General features: G+C 34.5%; 1 protein-coding gene across 1 annotated transcript; it reads right to left on the bottom strand.

Annotated features, from left to right (window-relative positions):
* Window positions 1–4,620: 4,620 nt before the first annotated feature.
* Window positions 4,621–5,760, bottom strand: LOC131642124 (ethylene-responsive transcription factor 4-like). The gene has a single exon (XM_058912407.1). The coding sequence runs from the start codon at window positions 5,609–5,611 to the stop codon at window positions 4,895–4,897; it is 717 nt and encodes a 238-aa protein (XP_058768390.1). The 5' UTR covers window positions 5,612–5,760; the 3' UTR covers window positions 4,621–4,894.
* Between the last annotated feature and the right edge of the window lie 7,972 nt (window positions 5,761–13,732).

Raw genomic sequence — 13,732 nt, 5'->3', positions numbered from 1 at the left:
GATATTGAGAGAAAGAGGAAAAATGAGATGACTCACGTTTTCTCGGTGTTTTGAAATGGTAGGGAATCCCTCTATTCATAGGACAAGAATTTATGTATTTTAGGAAACAATCAATGGGAAAAATAAATGACCTAATCAATTAGTAAATTGATTAGATACTTGCAGTAATTGATTATTGCTGCCCAAATTAGAAGAATTTGATAGAGTCATTACTAGGGGTGTTCGTGGTGCGGTTTGGGCAGTTTTGACGTTAAAAATCATCTGAACCACAAGAGAAAAAACATGTGGTTCGGTTGACTTTTAAGAATAAAACCAAACCAAACTAATGCGGTTTGGGTTGGTTCGATTTTTTACAAAAAAATAATATTGAGCCATACATACACATATAGAGAAAAATATAATTTTGTGTTTAATCGTTCATACACTACCATAAAAAATTTATAATTGTCAAAATAAGTTTATAATTTGATACATAATATTACGTCTTACAATTTTATCTTAGATCTAAATAATGATATACATGAAATTGCATTCTTAAATAAATATCATACAAAGAATATGATAAAATATATTTTGTCAAAATAGTATTTATAAGTGAAAAAGTTTTTTTTTTTTGATGATATGCAAATTAAAATAAATATCATACAAAAAAAAATATGATAAAATATACACATAATACTTGTTGATTTCTATAAATAATTAAAGAAATATATATCGGTTAATAAGATTTTATAACGTACTGCGGTTTGGTTTGGTTTGGTTCGGTTTCTAAAATACAAACCGCAAACTGAACCAAACCGTGCGGTTCTGTTAGTAAATGGTTAAGCCACATCTGAACTAAATGTGGTTTTTTGCGATTTCGGTTTGGCTCGATTTTTTGGTTTTCTATTGGGCTGGTTCAGTTTTAAACACCTCTGGTCATTACCATTCAATAAGACATTGTGACAATCAATTATATATTCAATTTTCCCTTATCTAATCGATTAGGACAAGTATATAATTGATTCGACAGTTAGAAAAAGTCACATATCCAATTGAACATTTTCTTTGTCAATTGGCTAGGCTCCAAAAACTTTTTTTGGTGATTTTAAAAATAAGAGAGGGAATTCAAAAATAGTTTTAAGTGTGTGTATGTGTTTTAGATATACTACTTCCAGAAATGCTCTTGAGTCTTTACAATATACTGACCACTCAGACGAACACGATCACACGAGCTTTCACACTTCCTCTCTTTCACACTCTAAAACTTCAAGAATTGGCTTCATTATATTTGATTTTAGCTTGAAACACTAGCCTTGAATCATATTGATGTGGCTTGAGATGTCTCCAAATTAGTTGCCATCAATCTGAGGGTTGTAAGATATCATTGGTGGTCATAAACCCTAAGTCTTTAGCTTGATTAAGAGGAATAACTTGATTAACCACCTTGTGCATCTTTGATCGCTTGAGCTAACTTTAGTAATTGCTTGACTTCATGAATTTTTATCATCAAAACTACTTCAAGTGTGCTTACTACTTTAGGACTCAAGTGTTGTCATCATCAAAATTATGATGTCACATAGCTAAGAAAACTTTCTTATCTATGAGCTTTGATCACTTCTTAATTATACTGTCCAGCACATAGCTCCATATTCTCTCCCTTTTTATGATTACAACACATCTCTCAGAAAGGTGATAAAAGAGAACATAGATATAAATTGTAGTGGTTAAACTCCTATTCACGTGAGCAGACAATATACTCTACTCTCTCTTAGTATATACTTTTCCTCATTTGTCATATTTAAAGAGGCGGGTAAAGATGCAAGACAAAAAATATATATGTAAACACATTGTTCACATAGTCAAAACATATTACTAAGAAGGGAAAAACGACATTATTTTATTAATTTAAAAATACTAGAATTTAAAGTATATGAAAGCAAGAAATTGACCATAGAAATGGAAACACAACGGAGAAAAAACACTAAAGCAAAAGACTAATTCACCTCTTCATCATCCTTACAAGACATAATTGAAGATATGAGTTTGAATTTTTCGAGATTCGTAATAAGAAAACAAATCCTTGAATTTGATCTCCTACCTTATCATCAATTGTTGGTTCTCAAGGAGGTTGCTAAGGATGCTTGAGGAATAAGGAGGGAGGTCAATGTTTTGTGCTTGTTGTCGTGCTCTTGGTGGTTTCTTTGGAGGTAGTGAGAAAATTTCCTTATTTATAATTACGAACCTCATTTGACTCAAGTTTCTCTTTCCTATTTTTTAGCGTCTAATCTTTAATTCATCCTCTTTTAAATCATAGCCAAAGTACTCTAGGACTTTCGTGATTAGTTTGTTATACGGTAAAAGCATGTTCTTTTTGTTATCCATCATAAGATGCATCAGTGCATTAACCCAAATTTTCTCAATTCCATTGTTCAAAAACTAAACTTGAGGTATGTTTGATTTGTTTATGTGGCTAGAGTTGCCCTTTCTTGGGAAAATAACATGATTTTCTGTATAGTGAATTACTCGAATATTCTGGCGTGTTAAGCCTATGGTGAAGGGAATGGGAATAATGGAGGTTTGATTAGTCAAAAAGGAATTTGCACCAATATCAAAGTTAAAGACATTACCTTCTTCACTTTCATCATAATCTTGATTGTTTCAAAGAAGTTTGCAAACTTGTGTGAACTTTTCAAGACTCGTTTGTATTTGATGCTTTTCACTTCATAGCTTAGAATTACATTTGTGTACTTGAGGTTGTTGGAACAAGTTTCGTTCTGCAACTATCCTTGAGTTTTGATGATAACAAAGCTTAATATGTATAAAGAACAATTTTGTACTCTAATAATGTTGTTAAGTGCGCAGATAAAAGGAAACTGATTATGACTCTGGAGAAGTCAAGTATTGACGAATCAGACTCTGAACAAAACGCATCTAAAGTCTAATCTATACAAAATTTAAAGATTGACAAAATCTGAAGCAAGCAAACTCTAAACTGTAAACAAACTCTAAACTATAGAAAAAAACAAAGGCGTGTGTAAATAAAAGTCAAACATCTAGATTACTAAATTTATATGTCTGCAAGAATATGCAGACACATGTATTTTGCTAGTATTCTTCATGATACTAACGAGTTGAAAAGGTAATGGATAGAAAGATATTCCAATTCAAGGTACAAATGTTAGTCCTCCATTTTAATCTCGTCTCCATTTATCTCAACCTTGTGCGTAGAGCTGTCAAAATAAACTACCTGACCCATTTAAGGCAGGCCCTGATGGGCCTGGACTTTTTAAGGCTAGGCCAAAAAAATCCTATTACAACATGGGCCTCAAAATTACTACCCGAGTCTGGCCCTAGATGTGCTTCGGGCTGCCCGGCCCTAAATGAGCTTTTTTTAATAAAAAATTAAAATTAAAAATTCATAATATTTATTATAAATAAAATAAAAAAATTATGTTATTTAAAACATAATACATTTTTAAGTACTATATTATCTTTTGTAAATACTATAATGTGTTTTTAAATACAATACATATTTAAATTGTAGAAAATAATATTTAATATAAAAGAAACTAATAGAATATGAGGAAATAATGTTGATTATATTAATGTAAAATATTAAAAAAAAATATTGAATACAATAGAAACAAAATTTAGTGAAGTGAGAAAACGAATGTTTTATTTTGGAGTAACACAATATAAGAATTAATATAATTTTTTAAAATTTATAATTGTGCGGGCTTAATGGGCTATCCATGACACATATGGACTAGTCCTAATGAGCACCAGACTTTTTAGGATTGGGCTAAAAAAGCCCTAAAAATATGAACTCTAATTTAAAGACTCAAACTCTATAATTTTTCAGGCCGGACAGACCAACCCATTTGGACTAGCTGATTTTGACAACCCTACTCGTGCGAGTAAATATATCCAACACTAAAATAATAAGAGGCATGCTATTTGTACACCCATTTTTGATACACCGTATCTTACACCTAAAATTATAACAGAAAAATTTGGTTACACAAAATTCAAGACAACAAAAATTATTTAAAAATAAAATTTGTGCATTGTATGTATTTAATTAAGGTGTAAGTGTAGAAAATTAATAATGTACACTTATCATTTCTCAAATAATAAATACTAAAATAATAAAATAAGATTATATTCATTTCTATGAAAACGAAAAACTCTGTTGATAGAAAAATGATAAAATTTTCAAACAATTTTAATTGATGGTACCAAGGTAACAAGAGCCATTTGTCACATGGCGGCAGGTCAATCCACCCAACACCCAATCAATGTCAATCAACAAAGAGTATAATCAACTTCATCTTTCCTTGTCGCTCATAAGACACCAATTTTAATCATGTACATGATTATTGTAAAGTGAAAAAAATTGATTTTTAAAAACAAGTTATATTTAAATGTTGTTCAAATTTTAAGTTTATTATGTTTGAATACATTCAAATAAAATGGATTAAACAATACATTTCTTGACTAAAGATAAATTTGAGACGAACACAAGTTATTACTTTAACCTTGAATTAATTAAAAATAAAGATGAAGTCCAAAATTGAACAAAACTTATACTAATATACATGTATTCTGGATATAAGATACTAGTACTAAACAATCAAATACTGCAAATTCTGTGTGTTAATTTCAATTATACTTTGGCTACAAATCCAAAAACATTACAATTAATCTTTAAAGAAACAAACTGGTGAAGTTTCGGAACAACAGATTATGAAACCAACGGTTTCTTTCTCTGTCGCAAAAAATAGACACAGTCGCCTATGCATTCACACATGTTTCGTTCTTCTTTATCGGATGTTGCTGTGTTTCTCTACTATTAAAAACTAAAGAGAAATTCTTAATCCGCAAAAATAAAAACAAAATCTGAGATTCTGAATTATAGCATATCTTCCGGAGGAGGAAAATTAAGATCGAAATCGAAACCGAAATCTCTACCGGATTTTACTCTTACACCGTCCTCACGGTGGTTCAGATCAATCACCGATGAAGAATCAGAATCACTCTGTGCACCGGTTGTCGTCGCGTGGATTGCACTCGCCTTCACGGAGGGAAAGTATTCCAATCCGTAACCCTTCCCGGCGCATAGATTAGCGTCAAAGTAAAACGCCTGCGCCTGGTTTACCGTCGTCATCGGATTCAGACTAAACCGATGCTGAAACGGAAACCGAACCGGACCTTTGATCGGAGGAGCCAAATTGAGGTCAAGCGGAGAAGAAGAATCTGCAGCAGCGTCACGGTCACGGTCACGGTCGCGGCTTGAGGATTCAACGGTGCTGCTTTGGCTAGGGCTATGGATCTTGAGAGCTTCCGTATGGTAAGGGAAGTTTGTTTTGGCCTTCGGACCACGGAATTCACGTGCGGCGGTGTCGTAGGCTCTCGCCGCTTCCTCCGCCGTGTCGAAGGTGCCGAGCCAGACACGGCTCTTCTTTCCCGGATCTCTGATCTCGGCGGCGTATCTTCCCCATGGCCTCTTTCTCACGCCGCGAAAATGAGGCTCCTTAACAACTCCGCCGTTAATGTTGCAGTTACCGTTACCGTTACCGTTTCCGTTACTCTTCACGTTAATGTCACCGCTCTTAACCTTCGGCGCCATGATAATATTAACGATGTTACGATACTAACGTAACTAACTTTAATAAAATATTGTTTCAATTTTTTTGTTTTGAAATTTGGGAAAAGTATTATTTTTTTTTTCTTCTTAGGTGGTAAAGAAGAGAAGGAAGAGAGTATGTGATTAGTGAGGAGAATGTGTTATTTTTATAGAAGGGGGTAATGGATGGATGTATGTATGTATGTTATGGGTCATGATGAATGATGATGATGTGGTTGAAAGAAAATGATAATAAAGAGAGATAAAGGGTGGATACATAGTCAACAATGAGTTTGACTGTGAAATGTTGGGTTGGGTGGGATACATAATAGAACGTGGAGGCTAATTACTATACTAGTCATCTATATCTACGTGGAGTGTGGGCTGTCTATGTAGGATATAGCCGACAAATGAGTTTGTTTCGTCTCATCAACATCTTAGGCTTTCTCAAGAAAGAAAAATGGAATACTAAATTAGATTAACTAAAAAAGTAGATTAGAAAACGTAATTACGTGATAATCTTTTATTGTTTTTTATAATATTCAATTTATGGTGATAAAATAAGTTCGGTCCGACCAGTGAAACATATTTGTTTTGCGAATCAAAATTTTATATATGTATCGTTTTAACTTTATGGTTTTTAGGAAAAAGATGTCCTATTAATCAAGAGTTGTAAACTGAGGTATGAATACTGGCCAAACATTTTGTTCTCACCAGAAATCGAATTCGATATTATTCTATTTTATGAATTTTTACATTCCTTCTAGTCTAGAGATATTATTGATAGAATAGTGCAAAGAGTTTGGAATAAAACAAGTCTTAGAGGGAAAATTGTTCCATTCCTTCTTTGAGTTGTATAGGTTTTTTTTTGTGTTGAGCTGGGCCCTATGGGCCGCTTTTGTACATAACTGTTTTTGGAATTATATATATAATTTCTTATTCTTCCAAAAAAAAAAAAGAATTTTTACAAACAAATTTTAATAACTAGTATGCCATCCTAACTCCATCTAGTCTATAAAATATTCTTTTAAAATATTTATTAAATATTTATTAAATGAAAAATGTATTTAAATATAGACTAAATATATAATGAGAAAAGGGGATGTGCACTGACGGGTAAATTATTTTTACACTGTCAACCAATGACAACCATGTATCTTACCAATTCATCCTTTAAATTTTAAATTAATATGATTTGGCACTTTAAAATAATTTGATTGGATGTCTGTGTAATACTTTTTTACACTGACAGTGCACTACCATTAAACTCATATATAATTTTAAAAATAATTTTTTCTATAATAAAAATTTAAATATCAATTAAATATCAAAGTAATTTTATTATTGCTCATAAGTTAAAATTTTTAATTCTTTTTAATAAATGGAAAGAGTATATTTTTTTAGAATAATAAGTTTAACCTTAGAATCAATTGAAAGTTAAATTCAACCACAAATAAGTGTTTGTTAGTGGTGTACTTATGTGAGAGAATTAAAAATAATTTGGACGGAGCAAGATATTCTAATTCTAATTCTAATTATGCGGCCAAAACCATTATTGTGATTTTTTAATTTCTTGTTAGCGTGTTAATTTGCTAAGAAAAAGTGGAACTTGAGAGGTCATTTTATTGCGCACGGAATTAGGTAGCGATTTGTCGGAATATAGGAAGCTTTTTACTTGATGGCTCCGCAATGTCAACAAGTAACAGCACGTTGGTGAATTGTACCAGCATTACTACATTACTTTTTGATAACAAAAATATATTAATTAATTTTAGAAAGAAAAAAGATAGTGGAGTGAGTACGTAGAAAAGTTGTCGGCGGAATCTTCTACCTCGCCGCGTGACTTGATAATTGGGAACAGACAAAAGAGATTAATTAATTAATTAACTTATTTTAATTTAAGAATGGATTATTAGGAAAGAGTGTTGTGTAAGTGTTGTTGGTTGAATAGAAAGGAAAGAAAGTGGCGTGGCTGGCTGCTATTGTTTGTGGACGGACATGAGAAAGAAACGCTCGAGGAATGGGGTGGACCAAGGAAAATCAATGTGCGGCGGCGTTATTTTTTATTCACACGCGTATAATAACGCGTCTTGACTCTTCAATGATAGTAGGACCATTGATAATGGCATGGAATGGGATGGATGGAATGGGGATGTTACTAGAATTTATTTCTAGGTTAAGGTTTGGCTTTATGGATTTATTTTGACCAAGAGTTATTTTTAGTTTTACTAATGCTATTACTTTGACCATGGTATTTATTTTACTTGAGTTTAGATAACTGTAATGTACTACTTGTTGTTACCAAAGAGAAAAGTACTCATTTTATTTCAATTTAATTTGAGAATAATTTGTTTAGCTTGATTCAATTTGACACTTTAAAATCTATTTAGTTTTAAATTTACAAAGAATTCGTTTGGTACAAGTGAATTTTTAAATAAAAATAGTCGGTGTAACACCAATAGTTCGGTATAGTGATATAAGATAGATTTTAGATTCGATAATTCAAATATTTTTTATATTTAAAATATATTTATTTATTTTTTTAATTTTTCCTTCTTTTATTATATTTGATCTTATCGGGATCAGAAGAATTTTCAGTAATCTATAACTTGACTTGTGATCGGTCCAGAAGAAAAAAAGTGAGGGAGTTGTACCTGCAAAATACTCTGATGTCAAAGTGAGATTCATAGTGAGGAAAGCAAGTAAGAAGTAGAGAGTGACAATTGAATATCTGACCCTCTAATGAAGAGGGTATTTATAGTGCCCGGCGATGGGTCAAGTTCTTATGTTTTGAGCTAAATTATCATACCTAATGGAGATATTTGATCGAACTCTAGTATGATCGAAGGGTAGCTTCTTGGTTCGACAGGATTTAGCATGAATTCGAAGGTTGTTCACATGCTTGTGTCGAAGATGCTAGGGTTGTTAGCATATTAAATTAGGTTTTAGTGTTTAAACCCTAATTTGTTAAGTTAGCTTGTTTATTAAGTTGGCTTGTGTAATGGGCCTTGTGGAAAAAGCTCATTAGTTAGTATGTTAGGTTTTATTATAAATAGCATATTAGTCTCTCATTATTGCAAGCTGCAAATCTTAATTTAGGGTGAGCGATGTTATTTGTTATTCTTGTAAACTTGTAATCTTGTTTTAAGAGAAAGTGAAAGAATATCAGTTATAACCAATTCTTGTGTTCTTCTTATCTCTCCTAATTCCCTTTTGTATTTTGTTCTTGACATCGTTTTTACAACAAATTGGTGCAGTGAGCGTGGAGAAGATGCCTTCAACAAAGTATGAGATTGAAAAGTTCACCAGAGTGAATGATTTCGGTCTATGGCGCTTGAAGATGAAAGCCCTACTGGTTCAGTAGGGTTGCTTGGAAGCGTTGAAGGGAGAGACAGTCATGAATGCATAATTGACGGTAGCGGAGAAGACGAATATGTTCGAGATAGCACACAACACAATTTTGTTGAGCCTTGGTGATAAGGTTCTCCGGCAGGTATCAAAGAAGACGACGACATCAAGGTTATGGGTGAAACTTGAAAGTTTGTACATGACCAAATCACTGGTAAATCGACTTTACCTGAAGCAAGCTTTGTATTCATTCAAGATGATTGAAGACAAAGTGTTGGCTGAGCAGTTGGATATGTTTAACAAGCTGATTCTTGATCTTGAAAATATTGATGTGAAGATCGATGATGAAGATCAAGCGCTGTTACTATTGTGTTCTTTGCCTCGATCACATGCTCACTTCAAAGAAACTCTCTTGTATGGAAGGGAGGCCCTGACGTTTGAAGAAGTTCAATCAGCCTTGTATTCTAAGGACTTGAACGAACGAAAGGAGCATAAACCTTCGAATGTTGGTGAAAGTTTGGCCGTTAAGGGAAAATTCTTGCGAAAGGATGGTAATTTCGACAAGAAGAAGGGCAAAATCCAGTCGAAGTCTTATAGTGGCGAAGCATCTGGTATTCGATGCTATCATTGTAAGAAGGAGGGTCACACGAGAAAGGTGTGCCCTGAACGCCTAAAAGATCATGGAGGTAAGGATAATGGCAATGCAACCATTGTTCAAGATGATTTTGAATCATCTGATGTTCTTGTGGTTTCAAGCAGTGACTCGAAAAGAGAGTGGATTATGAATTCAGGTTGCACTTGGCACATGACTCCAAACGAAGACTTGTTCAAGGAATTATATGATCAAGATGGTGGATCAGTATTGCTGGGAAACAACAAAGCTTGCAAGATTGCAGGTGTTGGATCTGTGAGGTTCAAGCTCCATGATGAGTCAATAAGGTTGTTGACTGAAGTCAGGTATGTTCCTGACTTGAAGAGAAATCTGCTTTCTCTTGGTGAATTCGAAAAGAAAGGATATGTTTTCCAAGGAGAGAAAAGTATCCTAAGAGTCATGAAGGGGTCGAAGGAAGTCTTGAGAGGCGTGAAGAAACAAGGCTTGTATACCCTTGAGGCTGAAGTTGTAAGTGGTTCGAAAAATGTTGCATCCACGAAACCTTTGTCGAAGACAAAAATTTGGCACATGAGATTGGGCCATGTCAGTGAAAGAGGTCTGGTCGAATTAGGGAAACAAAATCTGCTTGGTGGAGACAAAGTCGAAAAGCTGAAATTATGTGAACCCTCGTGTACTAGGAAAATCTTGCAGAGTGAAGTTCAACAAAGGCAAACAAAGAACACATGGATCCCTTGATTACATCCATGCTGATCTTTGGGGGCCTGCAAGGAATCATTATTAGATGCACAAACATTCGTTAGTGCTATGATGTGTTTTGCAGTTTCTTCTTCAGACTCACTCTCAGAATCTCCATCAAGCCAAGTGACAGTTAGCCCTTTCTTTTGCTCTTTAAGATAGATGGGACATTCAGCTCTATTGTGTCCATAGCCTTCATGAGTTGTTTTGAGAATATCCCACACATCTTTGGCCAGATCACAGTGTTGCACAAGTCTGAATATATTTTTATCTATTCCATTGAATAACGCATTTACAGCATTGGAGTTTCCCAAAGCCAGTTCTTCCTCATTCTTGTTCCATTCTTCTTAAGGTATTAAAATAGTTGTTCCATCTTTGTCTTTCTTCGTAGGATGTTCCCATCCCTTGCTCACAACTCTCCAGGTCTTGCTATCTACAGACTTCAGAACATCTATCATACAAGGTTTCCAGTAGTCATAGTTCGATCCATCCAGAATGGGTGGTCTATTCCCATAAACTATTGCATCCTTGTCCATAGTACCAGAATTTGTTTTTCCTAGATCTCACCCAGAAGTAAACAGGAAGGGTGCCTACTCTGATGCCAATTGAAATTCTAGTAACACACGATCGATGTTGTGTCGGATGTTATGACATACACTTCAGGACGGATTATAAAACTTATGCAGAAAGTAAACAAAAACAGTAAAGAACACAGAAGTTTGTTTACCCAGTTCGGTGTACAACAACACCTACTCTGGGAGCTACCAAGCCAGGGAGGGAATCCAATATAAGCAGTATTAATTTAGAGTTAAACTCCCCCGTTTACAACTCCTCACTTAAGACTTACCCAATGCAATTCCAATCTAATCCTAGACCTGAGTATCTCCACTCACTCCCCCTTAATCACATCAGTGATTACAAACAGACATTAAACAAATAAGAGAGAAGACACACTTCAAAACACACCTTGATCGGCTTAAAAGCTTCAATCAAGATACACACACTCGTGCTTAAAAGCTTAGAATGACAAAGTACAAAACACAAATACACCTTACTCCAAAACAATCATCATCGTGATAATTTCTTGGATCACAAGTAACACAAAGAACACACACAAGGTGGAAACACAGAGAGTATAATAGTCATCACGTTCAAAAACTCTGATTCTGAAAGTAGGATTTGCAATCTTCTTATAGGCAGCAGGCAGCAGGACTTGGGCCATGGGCCTTCCACTCATAAATTAGGGTTAACCTAATTTCCACATTATCAGGGTGTTTTCATAAGCTGTAGTACGAGATATTTTAGCACAAATCATACATCACACAATATATAGTTTCTTAAATAGTAGCCTAAGATAAATAAGGAAACATCACAACTAAAAAGTAACAGCTACAGCTGCCAGACACTGATGTTATGACGTCGAGCATGACATCCAACGAAAACTTGTACTAGCTCAACCGTACAATCCTGCACAATTCCACACACAGTGTGTCTTGACATTAGTCAAGACAACACACACACAACAGGAATGATTTGCCACAAAATGCAACCAATTTAAAAACATCTATAAATCCTATCATTGAAGAAGAACCAGAGCCAGGGATGCCAAACTTTGTGACTCGTGGAAAGATGATCAAGAACTGGATCACTGCGGATGTTCCTGAGTGTACTCATGTTTCAAAGTAATTTTTTTTATGTTTTTCAAAATCCTTTCACTCTGCCCAAGGTGAAAATGACGTTGTTGGGGCTTTTTCCTGTTTTGTTTCTGCATATATATGCTTTTTATCTTTTTTTCTTTTTTCTGGAAAGTGGTAACACAAAAAACCTTAAAAATATGTTTGTCATAATCTGCACGATTACATGTTTGCATATATCTTTCCTTTTCCTAAAATAATAATCACTTGTGCAGATTAATCAATAAAACCGTTGAAAGTAATGAACCTGCACCCTCTCCCAACTTCGAGTGTCCTGTGTATGAGGCAGAAGAAGAAAGTGAAGAATGTATTCCTGATGAGATTTCCCGATTGCTTGAGCATGAGGAAGACACCATTCAACCATATAAAGAGTCGTTAGAAGTCATCAACTTGGGTTCTGAAGAGGATAAGAAGGAAGTCAAGATTGGGGCACTGCTTGGTCAAGATGTTAAGAAGAGGATGGTAGAGCTTCTTAAAGAGTATTTTGACATTTTTGCTTGGTCCTATCAAGATATGCCTGGATTGGACACAGATCTTGTGGAGCATCGTTTGCCGTTGAAACCCGAATGCCCTATTGTCAAGCAAAAGCTAAGAAGAAGTCATCCCGATATGGCGGAGAAGTTTAAGAATGAGGTTTTGAAGCAGATAGATGCAGGTTTCCTTGTCACTTCTGTATATCCTTATTGGATTGCCAATATTGTGCCTGTTCCGAAGAAAGACGGGAAAGCTCGCATGTGCGTTGATTATAGAGATTTGAATAAAGCTAGTCCGAAAGATGATTTTCCTCTACCTCACATTGATATGTTGGTAGATAGTACTGCAAAATTTGAGATTTTATCCTTTATGGATGGTTTCTCAGGAGATAACTAGATCAAGATGGCATCCGAGGACATGGAAAAAACCATATTTATTACGCCATGGGGAACATTATGTTACAGAGTAATGCCTTTTGGGTTCAAGAATGCTAGCGCGATGTAACACCCTTCTAAACCCCGCGGAAATTAATAAAATAACTCAGAGTAAAACATGAAAACAAGGGTGCCACAATTCAATTTAAAACAAATTTTCATAAATCAATTGTCATGCTTCACTTAGGGGAAAATCATCCATTTAACAGAATCATGTTTCTATACAGCGGAACAATAATCAACAGATAAGCATAACATCATCTATGCAATATCTCACAAAATTACTCCAATAACAACAAAACAGAGTATCATCATCAACTCTAAACTAGCGTTCCCCCAGTGTTACAATATCAGAGCATGACACCGACACCATACTTAACAAACTGGCCTATGAGCTATCCTCACCAGAGCCAAAAGCCGCTACTCGCCATTCTGAAATCATCAAAGTAAGGGTGAGTCTCATTCTCAATTAATCAATGTTATGCATTCATAAGCAACAAAACATCATAATATATCATTCACCCAATTTGTCATATATTCAGATTCACATCTATTATTCATCAATTCACACAATAATAGAATACATTACCAAAAGACAACACCATAACAATTACACCGTCATCAAATATTATAACATTGGACAATCTTCCATTCATGTTATAATTATACACAACAACCTAATGCAAATGCAACTATATGCATGTGGTACCAAACATGGGATAACCCATCTCACCGATCCACCACCATAAAGATTCGGCTACTTCTCTCACCAATTCCACACAATGGGAATTAGCTACCGCTGTCCCACCACCATAAGGGATACAGC

The sequence above is a fragment of the Vicia villosa genome, unplaced genomic scaffold, assembly GCF_029867415.1.
Source record: "Vicia villosa cultivar HV-30 ecotype Madison, WI unplaced genomic scaffold, Vvil1.0 ctg.004520F_1_1, whole genome shotgun sequence".
Taxonomy (NCBI): domain Eukaryota; kingdom Viridiplantae; phylum Streptophyta; class Magnoliopsida; order Fabales; family Fabaceae; genus Vicia; species Vicia villosa.
Note: the sequence above shows the minus strand (reverse complement) of the source record. Positions and strands in the feature narration are given on the sequence as shown.

Coding starts and splice junctions, on each gene's coding strand:
- LOC131642124 (XM_058912407.1), bottom strand. CDS start 5,611: ATGGCGCCGAAGGTTAAGAGCGGTGACATTAACGTGAAGAGTAACGGA.